General features: G+C 33.4%; 3 protein-coding genes across 3 annotated transcripts; 2 read left to right on the top strand and 1 right to left on the bottom strand.

The window, feature by feature from the left end:
- Positions 1 to 1,265: 1,265 nt before the first annotated feature.
- LOC128164252 (homologous-pairing protein 2 homolog) lies at positions 1,266 to 10,548 on the top strand. Its single transcript, XM_052828020.1, has 9 exons — positions 1,266 to 1,388; positions 1,708 to 1,802; positions 2,576 to 2,665; positions 5,299 to 5,410; positions 5,786 to 5,856; positions 6,459 to 6,533; positions 6,952 to 7,005; positions 7,225 to 7,284; positions 10,004 to 10,548. Exons 1-9 carry the CDS (start codon positions 1,364 to 1,366, stop codon positions 10,058 to 10,060), a joined length of 639 nt encoding a protein of 212 aa, XP_052683980.1. The 5' UTR covers positions 1,266 to 1,363; the 3' UTR covers positions 10,061 to 10,548.
- A 1,636-nt stretch (positions 10,549 to 12,184) lies between these two features.
- On the top strand, positions 12,185 to 14,092 carry LOC128163930 (uncharacterized). Its single transcript, XM_052827623.1, has 3 exons — positions 12,185 to 12,365; positions 12,553 to 12,649; positions 12,873 to 14,092. The coding sequence occupies exons 1-3, from the start codon at positions 12,302 to 12,304 to the stop codon at positions 13,603 to 13,605; spliced, it is 894 nt and encodes a 297-aa protein (XP_052683583.1). The 5' UTR covers positions 12,185 to 12,301; the 3' UTR covers positions 13,606 to 14,092.
- A 528-nt stretch (positions 14,093 to 14,620) lies between these two features.
- LOC128163401 (uncharacterized) lies at positions 14,621 to 17,723 on the bottom strand. Its single transcript, XM_052827009.1, has one exon. The coding sequence runs from the start codon at positions 17,593 to 17,595 to the stop codon at positions 15,499 to 15,501; it is 2,097 nt and encodes a 698-aa protein (XP_052682969.1). The 5' UTR covers positions 17,596 to 17,723; the 3' UTR covers positions 14,621 to 15,498.
- Positions 17,724 to 20,019: the final 2,296 nt, after the last annotated feature.

The following is a 20,019-nucleotide window of genomic DNA, read 5'->3' as shown; positions in this document are numbered from 1 at the left end:
TTTTTATCGAAATAAAGTACTCCCCCTCGGCATCCGGTATTTAATACACTGAGTAAACATGTGGAAAATAAAAGATTTGTAATAACATCTACGATATATTTTCTTCTCTATTTCTTAAACAGAAATCGATTATAGTTCATACAGTTTTAAACTGACAAGCGATCAAGTAAAACGACGTTCACGTACGAGTGCACGCATTCGTTTTACTTTTAAAAGCCGCTTTCAGATGTATAGTTCAGTTAATTAGCCTAAGTAATTATAATAGATAACTTTTACATCGTTTCATGCGAAAAATACAAAGAAAATAACATGACCCGCTTATGTCGGTTATGCTATTTTTCTGGAATGCTAGCTACCTTCATACCCACATGAAACACAAAAAAGCCCCTTTTTTTTGTTTTGCTTCCAAGAATCGGAAATTTTGTTACAAAAATACTGTGTAAAAAGGTTTATGAGTAAACCATCATGAAAATGCACAACTTTTCAAAACTTTCCTAAATATGATCGCATCTGCACTACTATCGGAAGATGTAACGCATCCATTACAGAGGTCATATTAAGTTCCCTGGGACGACAATTGCTTGTACCATTTTATTACACATGTACAATGTACAATCTATTCAGCAGATAAATTGTCCCCATTCTTTATCATTTAGACCTTTATTTAAGAACCGGGCAATCGATAGAAATCAAAATCAATAAATATTTTCAAATATTCCTTACCTACACCAAAACAGCAAAACGCTCAATAATGCAGTGCACTCTGATGTTGAAATACATATGAAATAGATCACTGTAGATAGTGACGAGGTAAATTTTTATTAAATTTACGCACGGAAAACGTTCAAAAAGTCCTTGTTAATTGAAAGGTAATGAATAATGAATTTTGCACGTATTGATTTTCATCAATTGGACCCCCCCCCCCCCACCTTTTCCAAATTGCTTGATCCGCCTCTGAAATTTTAAGAAATCTTAAGGGGGCCGGGGGCTGGACCTCTAGATCCGCGCATGAACCATGATATATATATATATATATATATATATATATATATATATATATATATATATATATATATATATATATATATATATATATATATATATATATATATATATATATATATACACATTGCGAAATAGAATGTACACCAAACCATAGGCTTGCGACGATGAATAAGTGTATAAAGAGAGAACTAAAATTTTTAAACAGAGACTTCTTCATTTTTATGCCCGAAAAATATAGCAAATAGCTTTACCTCCCTTTGCCAAGCTCTTTTGTATTCCCGCCATTTTTAAACAAAAAACGACACGACAGAACATGACGAGAAAAAAGAATATGTATTTATGACGGCATGTTGTAAATATGAGTAAGTCCAAGGATGCAAATGGTATGTATTTTGTTCTTCAAAAGTTTACAGTTAATTTCATGATAAAGTCTATAGATTAGACCTATTGCTCAAACAACAGTCAGGACGGTTTCGACTTTCTCATTTCTGTCTTTTGACCTTCAGCTATAGCATGTATAGCACCTCATTCTGTTCACGGCAAATTTTAGGCCATAGGATTGTGTATACGAAAACAATGAACAAGCTTGGACGAACTTTTGACAATATCTTTTCTTTGTTCATATTTGTAGAGGTAACTTTTTTTTTTAGTGTTTGTATTTCCTTGGCACTGATAAAAGATGTGAAGTTGTTGATATTGTAGCTGCCAAGGCAGTGGTGGAATATCTGAACAGACAGAATAGGCCGTACAGTGCCATAGATATCTTCAACAACCTCCACAAAGAGTACGGCAAGACGGTCTGTCTACAGTTTTCACTACACGATTACAGTCAGCTATTGGTCACTGCATGGCCAATATGTAAATTCTTAAAACTCATAATACAAATGCAATCGCAACTTCTCGGGCCTCTTTGACAGGCTCGGAAAATCACCTCGAATGTATTAACATTACTGGATGTTAGAATTTTATACATAATGGAGTCGCTTCCCATTAAAATAAGTATTGGCTAGACAGCCTCATAAGTCGTTTCTATGTTATATTTTAAGGTATATCGAAGTCTAGCTTACATCTCAACAGATCGTAAAAATTCTGCTGTGTTTATATCAAGTTATAAAAAAGGGGGGTTGTCATGGACGCCCAGGTAATACATTTAAGGTAAGGAAAGGCCTGAGAAGTTGCGATTGAATACAAATGATGTGAATAATGATGAGGGAAGGGTTTTTTTTGGCAAATTTTTGGCAAAAAGAGAAATAAATTGCAAATTAGGTTTATTACACATCTAAGTCTTTGATTGTGTTAAATTAAGAAGACTATTAACATTGCATACTTTGTACATATATGAAATTTAAGCGAGGAACATGGCCCTCTTTCAATCGTAATGCCTAAACGTAACTGAGAGTACATACTGGTATTTATGATTCATTATCTGCCTTTATTGGCCAAGACATTGAAAGCAGCTCTTTAATTATTAAATATGGACATTTCTTAGTCCTTTGTCTTGATATATTTCTTTGAATTTACTGATCTTAACAATTATACAGAATATGGTTCAGATCTGTTTTGTTTGCAGGCCATTGTGAAAGCTTGTGAGAGTTTAAGTCAAAGTGGACAAATCAAAGAAAAGGTTTATGGAAAGCAGAAAGTTTATGTGGCAGATCAGGTAAAAATAAAACCCAAAGAAAAATAACAATTTCCTACTATATTGTACATAATCTCTCTGTATATACATCCAATATATTGTGTGTACATCACATGCATGTATGAGGATTGCTTGTATTCAAAGGAAAGGATATTACAAGCATATTCCTTGTTTCTTTTTAATTTTAATTGCACACAACACTGTAAAGTACTAATCTGCATACAAAAGTGTATTTTTCATTTTCAAAAGTACTTAGTACAATGTACAACCAATAACATTTATGATTTTATACTTCCAAAAAAAAATGGATTAACAATACCAGTACAGTACCCGGAACATTATCTTTTTACAATATAAACGATAGGATAGGATTCACTTGCGATAGGATAGGATTAACGCACGATAGAACTGTATACATGCACGATATGATAGGATTAATACACGATAGGAAAGGATAAACGATGTTCATGATAAGCGTATAACCGCGTTAAACGATCTTCATGATTAACCTGATAATGGCAGAATTTGAGAAAGAACTCGTACAAATCAAGATATACATGACATTTCTTGTTATCAACAAATGCCCAGTTGTTGTAATCGCTGCATCATTTATATAATGCATTAAAATGACCAGTTAAATTTTTTAACAAATATTATGAGTTGAAATGATCAATTATTTGTATTGTTAACCTTGTTTTCAATATCAAACAACCCTGCCGATCGCCGCAAACATTTCAGCCCAAGAGCAAATAACACATAAAATAGCAGACTCAATGAAAATACAACTCTTGCTCTAAATAAATATAGAATCTCTCATAAATACATTTAATTCTGTATAAAAAATGATGCATTAAAAATAAATTATATTGCACACACATCAAAAAAAATTTTTTAACACAGATACACATTCCGCGTACGATTTGTTGACATTGTTTTTCTAACGGCATACCCAAGCCGATCGCCGGGAACATTATAGCCCGAGATCACATATCACACGGAAAAAATAGCGGGTTCAATTAAAATAATACTTTTGTTTTAAGTAAATATTAATCATATAATAATTACGTTTGTTCCTATAAACAATGATACATGCAATACTAATTATGTATCATACAAGTTAATGTTTACACAGGTATACAGTCCGCGTACGATTTAATATATTTGATATACAGGTAAATATGTTACCTTGTTCCTAAGAACTTCGATTTTTCACTTCCAATGTTAACAGATATGATTAACATGTACTACTGGTTAAGATGATCTAATGAATTGAAAATTTAGAGTCAGGATAGAATGCTGGATATGAATTTACATTTTTTGTTTGATAAGTGTCCGTTTACGGCGCACTGCTTGACCTGTAACTTTGAAATAACTGTACTAAAGTCTTGCTTATGAAAAGGCATAAAACGACTAACACAATAGGATAAACGAAAAAAACTGTTAAAATTAAACGATAATCCTGATAGGATTAATGCACGATAGAATAGGATTAACGCACGATAGAACAGTATACACGCATGATACGATAGGATTGATACACGATACGATAGGATAGGATTGTAAAGAATAACGTTGCGGGTACTGTAATTCATTTTATGTGGGTCCTGTGTAAAATATGCACAAATTTTGCTCAGGATGCATAATTTCATAAATGTGCATCCCTAAGTACGCAATAGATTCAGAAATACAAATACACATTTTTTCACTAAGAAATTCCAGAACATCGATTGTTCCTTATTTAACCTACTAACTGGATGCCTGAAATATTTCAAATTAAAATGCACACAACACAAGCTGAAATTTCATTGGTCAACACTTGGTGATTAACCAATGAGATTCAATGATACATGACATAACGGCGGGGAAATTGATGTCGATCACAATACTACCAAACAAAACAGATAAAACTACTCCCGATGCAGGATAGATTAACCAGAGTTTATGAAAAAGTGAACAGATGGCATTTAATCATCTTAAATTAATAACAACAAAGAGTTTCATGCTGAAAGGAATGCTGATACAGAATGTGCAATAAATGATTATTGATAATGGCAATAAAGAAACCGAGAAAACTCAGAAGTTTTAAGGGTCCCAGTGATGGCACTAAGCCTGTTTTTTAGAATGGCCATCTAGAATTGGAGTTTACATATAATGTAGCTTATCTAATATTATTTTCTATGTGGAATGAAATATGGACTCATTGATTTAGGTTTGAGACTCATAATTATATATGGTTAGAAGGGTCCTCTGGACTTGTAACTTATCTATAGACTATTTTCAAAATGAATCACTGACAATATGTACATGCACTCTGACCCAAACATACCCAAAATTTTTCATAATTTCGTAATTAACCCTTGTATATTACCGGTATTTATTTTAAACTGTAAACCAATTTTTGTTTGCGATAATTCTATTACAGTGATAAACTAGTTGTCAGGGAATAATTCACACAATTGTGCATATGTAGATAGTACAGAAGTTAAAAGGAATACAATGATTCCAGTCTAATGCTTGGTTAGTGACAATCTGGCAGGCCTCACAAAAATTTCTCTCTCATTAATTAAATTACAGTTGGACAGACACAAAAAACATTTGTTCTTTGTACATTTGTACCGCAATGCATCTATAAATATGCATTTAATTCATTGCAGGGCCAGTTTCCAGACGTCGATGATGGGGAAATTCGAGACATGGACGCCAGAATCAGCGAACTGTCGGCGCAGTGTAAAGAGAAGGATGAGGAAGTGAGAAGATTGGATGCTGGTAATCATTGTAGTCAATATGTGTTGATAACAATGTAAAAAAGTGTTTGTGTCCCTATCACAACATCTGAATGACAATTAAGTTCTGTTAGAGTGGTTCAATCAATTCTTTAGTGCGGAGCTTTCAGTCAAGACGAGGAACTTTAAGATATTTGTAGGATGGAGACGGACAATTTTTTAATTGAATTTTCAACAAAATTTTGATATTAAAACTCGTAAACATACTTTTTCTGTCAAATCAGGGCGGTAAATGAGGAGTTTTAGTAGAATGTATTTTTGATTGTTTTATTTCAGTATATTTCTGCAATATCAAATTTTAAAAAAAATATTTAGAGAAATTTTGTTACCTTTTTCTTTTTCCTTTTGTTGACAATAGAATTCAGAGGACTCAACAGTTCAATATCGACAGAAGACGCAATGTTACAGCTCAAACAGCTAACAGAGGAGGTCTGTACCATGTTTTTATAGGGCCAGTTCTGTCTCAAGAGTATAGAAGCATTCACATGGAATTCTTATGAAAATTTTTATGCTGCAGCTATATTTCATATGAACATCTTGACATGAAATCCATATTGTGATTTGCAATTTTTGTGTATAATTCCTGTGAGGAGAAATTGATTGTGTAAAGTTTTCCAGATTTAATTTGATTTCTGCATACCTCTTGAATTTAAAAATTGTTTTTATTTCACTCTCTTCTTCTAATATATCAACTCTTTGCTTTTATTATATCATGCACCTGTAATATTTAAGAGGGCGGTATGGGTGTGGCCATTTTTAGTCTATATTAATCTTCTTGAGAAGAAGAGCTCTGTATAAAAATATAGGAAAATGTTCTCATTTTAAAGTTTAGATATCTTATTAGATATATCTGAAAATGTATGGTAGATTGTTTGGATACTCTAATGACCACCAAACTTCATTTAAACAAACATTATTTGCTCAACATATTTTGATAATGTCAATGAAGGATTTATATACAAAAATTTATTCAAATTTGTTGGAAATTGAGAACTTTCCTTTAAATAAGTTTGCGATTTTTTTTTTGGTAGTGTGAAGCTTGCAACTGTAAATTAAATACACTGAGAGATGGTGGGAAAACTGTTTCACCGGAAGAGAAAGACCGGGTAAGTTCGTTTGAAGAGTTAAAAGATATAATTGGCTATTTGTCATGCTGTATTTTCACTGCATTTTGTTGAAACTTGATTCATTGTTATTTGCTAGGTTTATATTGATCTGCATGATGCTATTTACTGTTTTCATGACTTAAATGCACTCCCTGGCAAGTTTCTGCTATAATTCGGTTTCACATGCATCATACACAAGGGCAGTCTGAAGCAAATATTGGAATATTTATGTGCATTACTTTTTTGCTTTGGTTTTATCGTCACCATGAATTTACTCAGAAATGATGAAATAAGTCCCATGCAAGCTATAATTGAATAATGTTCGTTCTTTCTGTTATGGCAAGTAATCTTCAGAAATTAGTTTGATAGTTGTTGTTTACGGCTGTATGAAAATGTTTCCAATTTTTCTTGTTTATAGATTTATGAAGCAAGAAAGAAATATGTCAAAGAATGGAGGAAAAGAAAACGAATTGTAAGTGGAATTATAAAGTAAATGTGATCTGATAGCATGTTTTATAGGACCTTTAAATAATGTAACAAAGTCTTTGTGTCACATTAACGATCTGAGGCTCTCGGACCATTTATCTTGTTATTGTTATTTTTGGCTTGTAGAAAAACATGCAATTATGCAATACAAATATTCTTTATCATGTTTATGAGTGCGATGTTTTCATTTTATTCATGTTTTCAGAGTAATGATATTCTAGGAGCAATATTAGAAGGCTATCCCAAGACTAAAAAGCAACTTTATGTGAGTAATAATCATAAATTCAAAATGATCATTATTTCCAAATAAAGAATGTCTTTATAATGAAGAAAAAAATAAGAGCCTAATCAATGTTTCAATACAGTATTCTTATAATTTGTGAATATCTTAAAAATATCTGACCACTTTTTCCTAACATTTCAAAATTAAGAGTTTTTGTTCTGTGTAATAATATATCTGTTATTTATTTGGCTTAATCTTGAAAGAAATAGTTGATGAGATTTCTTATGGATGATTACATGGTTTTAGTTTAGACTTCATAGGCTAGCTGGTGTTGGGTTTGGAAAATTCTCAAAATGGCTTTATAAAAAGAAAGATGGTTTTGTGTGTCTTTAGTTGATCAGGAGAGATTTAGGCATTTCTCTGTTGAAAGAAATTATGATCTATATTCACTAGGTTTGGGGTTTGAGTGATTAAAAATATACATGTATACTGAATTCAGCATTTTCCTCTGAAGTTTCCCAATGTATAAGTTTTTCTGTCATTATCTAGGTTCTGACATATGAGATACTGAGAATGTATGAGATATTAAGATATAGAATTCCTTCGGGTTTAAAAGTTAAATGGCAATGAAGGTTTGTAAGGTGCTCTTTTCTAAGGACAGAACAATTAATGGAATTCATTATTGATACATATATGCTGAATTCAGCCTTTCCTTTTGAAATGAAATACTACTATGGTTTCAATTTTCATGTCAGAAATATTTGTTATAAAATCATAATCCATTACTGTGGAATTAATTAAATTTGAGGGGGGGGGGGTGCTAATTTTCGTTGATTCGGGGCTTTTTGCTTATTCGTGGGATGTAATTTCGTAGATATGTTCAGTAAGAAGATAACTCATTCTAAATTTGGTTTCGTTGAGAATGTCGTGGGGGAGGGCTACCCAGTAATACCACGAAATTGAGCCACCATGTATTCTAATGATTCCACAGTACTTAAATGACCAACAAAATTATGAATTGCAAACTTGCATTAGTTTTAGAAAAGGATATTTAGAGAATCTTTACTTTGAATAACAACCATTTGTTTTCAACTTATTCTTCATGATGATCAAAGTTACACACAGAATTATCATGCATGTATTTGCATGTTTTAATTGGTAGTGAAATAAAAAATATAGCTCATATTGCTTGAAGTTTTGTATTTGCTCTAAGGGCGGTCAGTTTACCTGATTTGTGTCTGATAAAGAAACCTTTCCTCATGAACCCCCCCCCCCCCCCCTGCCCCCCCAAAAAATTTTCTTTAAAAATCCTATATACCAGTAATGAAAGAAAGGGAGATCATGCTTAGCTTTACATTTGATCTGAATTTCAATTTCTTATTGCTAATGCAAAATTATTTTTAAGCACAGAAAAATACAGTTTTACAAGACTTTGATGAAAAAAAAATGTTTTTTCATTTAATAAAATAAAGATGTTATTTCCAAATACGACCATACTATGCAAGTGATTTTCATAATCTAAAGGACCCCAGACCTTGTAGCTAAAGTTCAGTGGCAGCCCTTTTCTATCGTCAGAAGAATTAATAGCTTTGAATCAGTCTGTAGTTTGGAGTTGTTGAGTTTGTTTATTCAGTGTTCTCAGCTACGGTATATGATTTTGTAATGTGCTCTTCTCTAGATCCAAAAAAAAGGAGAATTAAATAGATTTCAATCAGTGCTCTCTCCCTCCCTAGGTTGGAGTGGATAAGTTACGTGTACAGTTCAGTTTATACAGTATTCTCTGCTGTATAGTTTTATAATGTGGCAAATGTGCTCTTCTCTATGAAAAGAAGTTTAGGAAGGTTGGGTGGTCAACAAGTTATCCATCAGATCTACCTTATATTTTCAAAAATGATATCTTTGGCTATAAACTATTATTTAGTCAAGAAAATGTCCAAATATTTAAATCTTAACATTTGAACATTTTCCTTTTTATTTAAACAGGGCTCTTCATCTGAAAGAGATCAATATAGTATATCTTAAATCTGCCACGACCATTCAGCCCTCCTAATAATAGATTTCAGTCATTGACTTTTTTCTTGGTTGAAGAGGTTGCGTTAGTGGTGCCCTATGGCGTATCGACTTCCCCCAGAGACTGGGGAGGGTGAAATGCAGTGCATGCTCCTTCTGTATTGCACCCGTCCCGGCCTGTGGGTGGGGCCAATGTGTCGGCCATTTTGTCTTTTAAAGGTCAAGGTCATATGATGTCAGTTTCAGGTCTTGAACTATGAGTATATAGCTTATGATTTTTAATGACCCTCTAGGCTTTTATTTTTATATAAAAATTTATATGATTTCAATTCCTTTTTGAAAGATAACCATCATCACTTATAATCAGAGTATTATACAGATGTAGCTTTAAAAACATTACATCTAGAGGCAGAATTATTCTGATTGTACCTAACTGCTATAAAACAAAATGGTGACTGTCAACAATTCATTTATAGTTTCATAAAAACCAAGGCTATAAAACAAAGCTATCAAGAATTGTTGATAAAGGCTTTAGATACAATGAGAAATAACTTTTTATAACGTCTGTAATTTCAATAATGAAAGGCTTTTGGATAATCAGTTCTACTATGAGAGATATGTTTTCATTACTTTTTTTTTTTTAATATTGAAAGTTGTTAGATAAAAAGCACTGATAATATAAGATCACAAGGTTGTGCTTATGATATCTGAATAATTATCAATGTTTATTCCTGTTTTTGTTGTGTTCCAGGAGGAGATTGGGATTGAGACAGACGAAGATTACCAGCTGTCCCCTCCAGATATTTGATGGACCATTAAAAGAGAGAGAGAGAGAGAGAGAGAGAGAGAGAGAGAGAGAGAGAGAGAGAGAGAGAGAGAGGCTACCAGTATTTGGTGGTCAATTAAAAGCAATGAGAGAGAGAGAGAGAGATGTAAATATTCATTGCTTGGGCCAACAAATAAGATGATATAATTTATCAGGCCTCATTCAGGATGCTTTAAACCCGTTTTATCCCTCTTATCAATATTCCATTTGACACTAAAAGGGGAATAACTCGAATTCGTATATGATATTAAACTGAATACAATATTTGACCCAAATTACTGTCGATTTCGATTTTTGTTTTGTCTTAATCTTGTCGATTGTGAAAAATGTATTTTATAAAACCATTTGTGTTCATGAAAATAATGCAATAACCTGCTCAGACATTTTGGTGGTTATGGCAATGATTTAGTTGTTTTATCTACTGTTTAGTTATATTTACTTAAGAAAATAAAGAGTTATTAAAAAAATTATGATCTCTTGTTATATATTATTTTACTGATGAGTTGCATGGATGTAAAGGTGACGGGCATGTAGCAATTAATATTCATAGGGAGAAGGGACAGCTTAAAATTTTCATAACAACCCCCCCCCCAAAAAATAAAGAAAAACAGAAAAAAATGGAATTAAGATGAATTTGGTTAACATATTTATTGGCCAAATAAATTCACTTCAGCTTCCTCTTGCATACAAGGACAAGAACTAATGCAAGCAAATTAATGTCATGCAAGTCCCAACACTACAAGTACGTCAAATACAGCAGTTTTTTCTCTATGAGGAATAATATTAGCGAGTAAGCCTATATATGTATATAGTGTAATATACATTAAGAGGACTGGGTAGCCATTCTAAAACTCTTAATCTCCTTGAGGACTGAGGAGAAGAGTTCTATATTTATAAAGGAAAACATTCAAATTCTAAAGCTAGATTATTTGATTTTTTTTTCTTCAGAAGACGAGACATTTAATGGCTAATTTAAAAATTAATATTCAAGGTAGATCTGACGGCCGATTTGTTGACTATCGAACTTCCATAACTGAAACTTAAGGTGCATTAATCCTATGTTCCTTCAAAAAATAATAAATAAAAATATAAAAGAGATATTTTTTGAAACCAAACTAAAATTGATAATGTCCACCCATTTCTGCGTAATCTTGCGAGAATTTTATTTAGTTCAATAAATCAATTTTGGTAGATACAGTCAGAAGTTCATGTGGTACGCGTACATGTTGTTTTATCTCGGGAAACTTGTTGAGAATCTTGATTTGAATTTCATTAGTTGTATACAAAAAAAAAACAACCAGGAAACTGCGGTACATGTACGTGTAACATATAGGAACACTTAGATTATAAGATAACGAACCAAAAACTTGATATACCAATGAACTGATTAAATTGATATAAGATTAGTTACATCTAGCAATAAATAATATATATAACTATATACCAATATCATAGAAATTCAACGTGTTTCATCGCAAGCGCCTTTTTATTTTATTTATTGAGATACATGTACATGTACAATGGCACGATACTTATAACGCTCCAAAAATGTGAAGACATACGATTTTTTTTTATATGTACATGTATACAAATGTTGAAAACTACAATGAATATTTAGGTTTGCTTATATATGCATGGAAATTATATTGTATGCGAATAATAGTACTGATTGTCTGCGTGTAAAACACACAACGAATAAAAATAATGAAAGATATAAGATTACTTCTTAAAAAATGTAATGTGACAATTATTATTAATCCCATAATTCAATGTGATTAGATATGGCGTTCCGGGTAAACTTCTTGATGCCATTTTGAGAACAAGGACATAATTAATACCTCGTTAATTAAGCATGGGGATTATTATCCTCAGTAAATGGGTCCCAATTAATTATAATACACCTTTAAATACTCACCAATTAACGGATTCATTGCTATTTGATGATTTGAGTAAATGTCTACTCTAAATGGATTATATTGATATATATTTCCACGCACCTGATGAATTATTCAAAATCTTCAAGTGCAGAATTAGCAAAGAAAAGTCAAAGCGGATTTTGGTAAAAGTTTCTGTTCTTCATTTAGCAAATATCCATGATACGGATGAGTCTTTATGTTCCTAAATTACTGACAATACTTGGATTTAAAAAAGTATATATTACTTTACTGTTGATTAATATTTTTTATTTAGATATGCCCTGCTTTTTTCAGAATTAATTGCGAAATGGACTTCTCTAGAAACAATACTTCATTCATAATCGAAGAATGGAACACTTCAAATATACCGGGTAAGTTTCTTTGATGAAAATGTAATATTACCATCTAAATATTGAATTATTTAAAATCATGATCAAATTTACCAATAGTAAAACCAGCTTTTACAGCAAACGTATATTTTATATATTAACATGATCAGAGTTATGAGGAGTATATGTTACATGTACAACAACGGAATTTTCTTCTTGTTATATTCAGGTTTGGTTGGAGCCATTTTATACACCGTGGCGGCAGCTTTCCTATGTGAAGCCTTACACGTGTTCATCAAAGTCCAAGAGCTTAAGTTGCACTGCAGGTAAAAACCATAAAAAAAATCATTTCCTCTGAAAAGATGACGACGATTATAAAAATGACGATGATGATGATATAATGATGAAGATGATGATGATAATGACGACGATGCTTTATTGAATTAAACTTTAATCAAACGAATGTAATCATGTAATCGATATTAAACAATATTTAAACATTAAGAAATCTAGATTAAAGTCTTCAAGCTTTTAAATCTATTTTCACAGGAAACACAAAGTCCCGGTGCATTTGGGTCTGTCCACGTGTCACGTGGTCCTGACAGGGCTACGCATCAGCCTCGTTCTCGCTGTGTTGTCTGGAAACATGTGGGTGTGGATCTCGCTGGGAGTGGGTGCTGGGACCGGCTATTTCTTTCTGAGACCGTGTCTGAACAGCGCAACATCCGGGGTATCAGAAGATGATGACGTCTACGGACATGGTCGTGCTCGGTTGAAGACAGTCAGGAAATTAGGCCACTACAGCGTGCACAAATCAGCTCAACAGATCTGCCGTGCACAGGAGGAGAAACGTGACGATTACTACAAACTGACGACAGAAAACAACAACAACAATAATACAAACAACAGGTTCGACACGGACAGACAGACGCAGCCATTACTCCACACAGCTCCACAATGTGCAGAGGTACCGACACTCAAGGAAGAGCGCTCCTCCACTACCTTCCTCCCGAGCGCGCAACCCACCTGCACAATACAGAACATGAGCAACGAAGAACGATGGGACTACATTCGGGAAACTTTCCAGAAGCTGTCCCGTTCTCACCTGTACGCCGGGCTGGAGAGACGCCGGATGCAGGATCAGAGTAATCTCTCTTGTCAGAGCCCGCGCAACACTAGCCACGCACACTGGGAGAGTTCCTTCGATGTGTCCGCCGTGGACTTTAACGATCTGCTGAACGAGGAGTCGTACCGGGCGCAGGAAATCGCCCAGGGATCCTGAGGGCGATTGCTTGAGTCAAGAAGAGTGTCCGGCCCACGGGGCAACCCCCACAGCATATTAATTTTATTAAGGTGTCCATCGATCCTGAAGGTGTCATTGATAGGAAAAGACATATCCACCTAGCATATTCCTTCAGATACCGGGACCCGCCGTTACAAATTTCCGTCACGTGTACCCTGAAATCTGAAGTTTTACCTCAATAATACCATGGACTTGTCTTAAATTAGGAATTTAGTAATGCGCTTAGTAACTTCAATATGTTGGGTTCTTTGGGGCCATATGCCCCTATTTCAACGGATATTCCTCGGTTAAGAAGCCGGTGTGCTGATGAAGTTCACTAGCACTCTAAAGCACATTCACATTTTCTAAACGTCTCGTGCATGTTTATGAACTAGGCACAAATGTGCAGATCTAGGTCTTGATCCCTATTGGAAAATTTACATTTTTAAAAATTAAGCAAAGAAGTTACCGAAAATAGGCATCGGCCGCAAGCAGCAATAGTCCCAAGGAGGAAAAAGTCTAGATCCGCGCACAATTCACCTGTTGCTACATGTATTGAGTAATGTTATGTTTTGTATATAATAATTGTTTATTTATAGTTATTTTCTACTCGTTTCTTTGCTTTTTATAGTATGTTTAGAAGTAAGAGTTTAACATTTTAAATTAAAAAAAACCCACAGAAGAGGTCCAAGGAAAGTGATATAGATGATATCGATGTCGTGTGTAAAACGTTGCGCTGATTTTAACGTTTGTGCCTGTTCTATTTATAATCTTAATTTAAATTAATTTTGTGTTCAGACATGTACCTTTGATTAATTTATTTTGTTGTCTATATTAAATAGTTACTATTTATACTAATAAAACATATTTTCAAATTAAAAAAACAAAACTGCTATTCGTTAACAATCGCTCTCGATCGGTTGTGAGTGACAAAATACCCCCCCCCCCCCAAAAAAAAAAAATTAAATAAAATAAAATAAAAATAAAAGCGTTTAAGAATGGTGTCATGTCGGTTTTTTTAATGGTACAATAAGCAGTCTAATTGTAGTGAACAACTATTATAAAACCCAGTACATGTAATTTATTAAACATGACAAAATCTACAGAAAGAAATGCAAAATTAAAACATGTTTTTTAATACAACAGCTGAATTCCACACGCAGATGACATGATTCCCCTGTAGCTATTTTATTTGTGATAAAGTTAATCAACTTTTACATATAATAAGCATGCAAGATATACAGAGAGGACATGACATAAAAATTGATATTATAAAAAGACGTAAAAATAAAACATTCATCTTATTTTCAAAGCAACAACAATCTACTGTAAAAAAAGATGTTTAACTTAAAAAGTAAAAAAATATAACGCTTGATATGACGCTTCATTTAACTTCCTTTAAACTCTGTAAACCAATTTCTATTCGCAAGCAAGGTTCATGAGAGCCTTGTTGTCGAGAGTATTTCCCGCCAAGAATGTAAACCATTGTCCAGATAATTTTCATCTTTATCCTGAACAGTGGTCTGTGCAAATCTATCTATCTATCTATCTATCTATCTATCTATCTATCTATCTATCTATCTATCTATCTATCTATCTATCTATCTATCTTTCTTTCTGTTTGATTAAATTTCATCACTTACACACATTTTGTACAAAATAGTACAGGTGCATGTTACAGTAAAAAAAAATATAATAAATGATGAAATGAAAAGGTGTTTTCTTTTTAATCGAAGACTTCCACTAAGTTTTACATTTTTGTCAAAGTCCTGAAAAATCGTGATATTATACAGTGTATATCAAACCTGGTAAATCTGCGTGTTTTCGTGTTTCTCGCATGCATCACAGATTTTCCTAACTTTTATACTTAGCAGTCTTCCTTATGCAATTTTTTTAACGAATATTATGAAATATTTTGTTGCGTTCGGCTTCACTTAATGCAAATTTATTCAAAACTAATGCTATTCTATATTGTGTGGCACTCTGTATTGTGTGGTATGGTTTCTGTCTGAGTGATTGTTGATAAGACTGTAACGCCTCGTGTAGGTCCACCACAACGTGCTGGCAGATCCCCAGTATCTGCCACGAGAGGTCTCTATAATGTAAATCTACATATCTCCCGTCATCATAGAGCAGCAGTGTCTGTAGGTCTGTCAGTGTCTGTAGACACTGGGACCGGTTACCTAGCCTGTAGTTACATAACACACTTAACATGTCTGTCATTACATATGGTGAAATAAACAAGATAATATTACCGTTGTCGTTACCTGCTATTTGTTCTAAAACCAGTTCCTTAATGTAATAAACCTCTTTTTGAAGACGTACATTGAATACCAAAGCTTTCTTCATACGTTTAGACAGAGACCAACCTGCCACACATTCATTATACCTTTCTCTGTCTACTGTGTCATACATGTACATGGTATAGGGCTGAGTGAGTCTTGATTTAACCAGAGCTGTAACATGAAGCGCCTCTCTATATCTACATGTTCTGTAATAATACATAGCAAGATACAACAAACAAGACACATCACCCAATCTACCTGCCAGCTTCAACAAGTTACTATTAAGTCTATCTGATCTGTAGACTTTCTTGTTTGTATTACTTGATAAACTACTAGTACTGAGATTCATGAATGCTGTTGCAACTAAAACATCTGCCGTACATTTCTGTAATGTTAATTTCTCATATTCTGTAAGCGACTGATTTGACACAATTAGTATGAACCTCAAAATTAGATAATTTTTCTTTATGCATTCTTCTGGAAAATTGTTAGATCCTATCTCTTTTCTGATACAAGCATCAGTATCAGCGGCATTCTTCATATGACTTAAAAGTGGTTCTATTCCGACAAAACTGTTACACATAGCTGGTTCAATCATTTCTCGGACCGTCGGACTTTGTAACAAACAGGTCACACCCATTCCGTAATACCTGTTAAGCTGTTCTAACAGACACTTGCGTGTGCGTTCACCTCTAACTGTAGACATTTTACTGGCAAACATGTTGTTCTGGGGGACAAAAAAGTTTGGAAACACACCACGATGAACGCATTGTAACAAATATTTAAAACATTTCCAGAAACAATCCAGTAAGTTATTTGGACACCATGTAATATGTCCTATTTGTATCAGCCAGAACATCGTTGTCTTCACAAAATATGAACACAGAAATGGTTCTTCCCTTTTAAGATTGATGACTTCCTTAAGAAATATTTTCAAAAGTCCATAACACAGAAATTGCGTATGATTCATGGAATACACTAGTTTTTGTTCTGCCTGAGAAAACGATAATCTCCAATCAAGTTCATTTTCATCGACTGCTATTTTATGTCCGACAGGCACAAAATGACAGCCATTCCTAAGAATATCATCAAAAACATGGTTTTGAGGCCAGTTATGCAGAATGCATCTTTTTCTCCAATAACAGGTTAACCGTGACCAGTGGGAACAATGAAAACAAAGAGCATTGTCAGTTTCTAAATCATCAACGAACCCGTTTGCACAAGGACCATGGCTTTTTGCATTGTTAATAGTGTTTATTCCACTAAGCATAGTCAACATTCTTTGTCTCCACCTCATACATGATATGTACATGCCGTCATTATATGGAACAACTGACGATTCAATGTCTCCATCTCGTGATGACGTCAGAAGCTGTAGTCTGACAAACCCCGGTGGTGTATCAGTGTCCTCCATGAGAATAATGGAATGTTTTGACAGATCATAAACACTGGACTGTGATAAGTCAGTAATTACTTTATGATTGGTATGCCAGAACATCATGTCCATGTCAGAAGATTTAAATCTAGAACCTTCCCTATAACTACCACTGATCATATTTCGCATACCATTATATACCTGTACAGGTTTCATTATCATCTCCGCCATGTCCATCACCTCCCTCCTGACGGTCACCTCTGTCGGTGTCCCTATATAACCACACAGACCCACGTACAGGGCCTCAGACACACGGCAATTGTCAGACATTCCGTGATTTGAACTTTTGTCCAATTATCTCATGTTTCCTTTATAATATTCAACAGAAATTATTCGTCATTTCCATGTATCACACCGTCATATAAACCTTTGTTCTTGTTTACCGATCGTATACCCGTATTTTGAAAATTTCCAGTCTAAAAATAGCAATACTAAAAACTAACCTTGATTTTTTTAACGAATATCTACTTTCTCTTTAGATGTTTACCAATCGTATATATGCCCGTATCTGAAAAACAATGTAATAGCAATAATAAAAACTATATCTTTTCCGCTTTAGATTATCTGACAAATTATTAACGACAAGAGTTTCTGTGATGAAAGTTTAACCCAAAGTCGAATCTTAGTTTTTCCTTCTTTTTTTTTAAATCTAACTGAGATAACTTTATTTTTTGCTACAGAAAATAGAAAAAAAATATATGATTTTCCAGACGATAATCACGCTTGTTTTGTACGTTAGTATTCAATAAGAATTAATAACGATTTTAGCTAAGGTTTCATTAATTTAAAAAAAATCGAGTTTAATCATACGAATTAAACAATTCATGCATTAACTGGATAATATAGTGGTTTAAATTACCAACCGCACAATGCTAGTATCTGATCAATATTTGTAGAAAAACCTATATTAGGCACAGGTGGACTCCCCAAACAAGTCTTAAAATCTAGTACTTTGTCTCTATCTAGACATATCATCACAATCCACAGCTTAAAAGCTGTTTACAAGTAAAAATGTGGGACAGTGACTCTAAAATCTAAACAATCTTACACATGTGTATTAACGAAGTCTTCAGTCGGTAATGTCAAAGTATACACATTACACATTATTATGAACACCATATAAAGCCCACTTTTAGGTGTAATTAGGAATAGACAATTTATGGCAAAGGAGAAAGGCCATTGGGCCACATCACTTATCTCAGCAACTCCTTCGAATATAAATATATGAACATTTGCACTAGTCTGGGATTAAAATTTTACTCGCTTATGCTTAAGATTTAACCCCCAAAAATTTAACCTGAGACTGGCAAAAATGAAGCCTGAATGTACGTAAAGCAAATTTTACTTCATTTTTATTTACAATATATTCAAAACATACTCTTCAAAAAATAAAAATTCCTACGTTCAAACTTGGTCACAAAAATATTAGAAAAGCACCGAGGTCTGAGAAAAATTGAATTATTTATTTAATGTAAATATAGAGTTATCTCTCTCTCTCTCTCTCTCTCTCTCTCTCTCTCTCTCTCTCATATATATATATAAATAATCAACTATATATTATTCCGCACTAGCGCGGAAAATTAACACTTTATGTTATGTGATACAATGTTTCTTGTAGGATCTTGTAGGAATATATGTGCATGGCATTTTTTCTTTGCTTTTTGATGTAGCTAAAAATATCAACCTTTTTTAATTTAAAACCAAGGAGTAGGTGCATAATGCGTCGTATACCTTTTCTAAATTTCGTTCTTTACTTCAAATCTCATTATAAATAGTATCACTGTCTTAAATAAGAATTTCAGGTAGAAGACCCTCCACCCAATTCGACTTGTTTTATGGATACATAATCTTTTCATTCATACGTTTTACATGTAATTACATGTACCCCATTCCAGACATTTCTATTCATCACGCATTCAAGAAATGAATTGGCTCATTTTATTTATTCAACATTTGCCATATCTGAATTTCTTTGTATATACCCTAAATAAACTTCAAGTAAATATGTTTACTCTTCAGGTAATCATTGAATCCTATTTCATTGCAAGAATATGTTTTGATGCAAACTCCAACAGACTTGGATCCACCAAAGCAGTTTCACCACCTTACTCTCTATTTCGGGCTGGTATATCTAAAATAAAATCAGCTTTTAAAATTTGATTTTCAATAATTTTTTATCAGGTAAAATTCAATTATAGTTTACGGACATCAACTCACACGTAATGAAATACCAAAGGTGTAAGCAAGTACTCTGGTGCAGGCATTTCGTAGTTTTTATTTTGGCAAAATGTCTTAATTTATAAGTAAACACTCTGATTTATGTTTGAAAATACCTGACAAAATTGATATAGATTGAATAATGCATTGCATGGAAAATCTCTCTCTCTCTCTCTCTCTCTCTCTCTCTCTCTCTCTCTCTCTCTCTCTCTCCCTCTCTCTCTCTCTCTCTCTCTCTCTGTCTCTCTAATCAATTTATAATGTGACTCACATGTGCTTGAGGACAGGATCGACCCCCGGGCCCCCACCCTCCCTGCCTCAGAAAATAGACCCCGAGACTTTATTATTATTGTTTTCATTTAATTATCCTTCTATGACCTATTTCTAATCTAATTTATACATTAATTACCCAAAATTACCTAAAACAAATATTTTTTAAAAAATCAGACCCTCTACATGTATAATACAAGAAGGTTG

Source organism: Crassostrea angulata, chromosome 9 (genome assembly GCF_025612915.1).
Source record: "Crassostrea angulata isolate pt1a10 chromosome 9, ASM2561291v2, whole genome shotgun sequence".
Classification (NCBI taxonomy): Eukaryota; Metazoa; Mollusca; class Bivalvia; order Ostreida; family Ostreidae; genus Magallana; species Magallana angulata.
This window is presented reverse-complemented; position numbering and strand designations above follow the sequence as displayed.

Bases quoted from the DNA above. Each gene is read 5' to 3' on its own strand.
- LOC128163930 (XM_052827623.1), top strand. From the start codon at position 12,302: ATGGACTTCTCTAGAAACAATACTTCATTCATAATCGAAGAATGGAAC. The intron at 12,366-12,552 runs GTAAGTTTCTTT...TGTTATATTCAG, and splicing joins GAACACTTCAAATATACCGG to GTTTGGTTGGAGCCATTTTA. The intron at 12,650-12,872 runs GTAAAAACCATA...CTATTTTCACAG, and splicing joins GAGCTTAAGTTGCACTGCAG to GAAACACAAAGTCCCGGTGC.
- LOC128163401 (XM_052827009.1), bottom strand. From the start codon at position 17,595: ATGTCTGACAATTGCCGTGTGTCTGAGGCCCTGTACGTGGGTCTGTGT.
- LOC128164252 (XM_052828020.1), top strand. From the start codon at position 1,364: ATGAGTAAGTCCAAGGATGCAAATG. The intron at 1,389-1,707 runs GTATGTATTTTG...TTGATATTGTAG, and splicing joins TAAGTCCAAGGATGCAAATG to CTGCCAAGGCAGTGGTGGAA. The intron at 5,857-6,458 runs GTCTGTACCATG...TTTTTTTGGTAG, and splicing joins TCAAACAGCTAACAGAGGAG to TGTGAAGCTTGCAACTGTAA.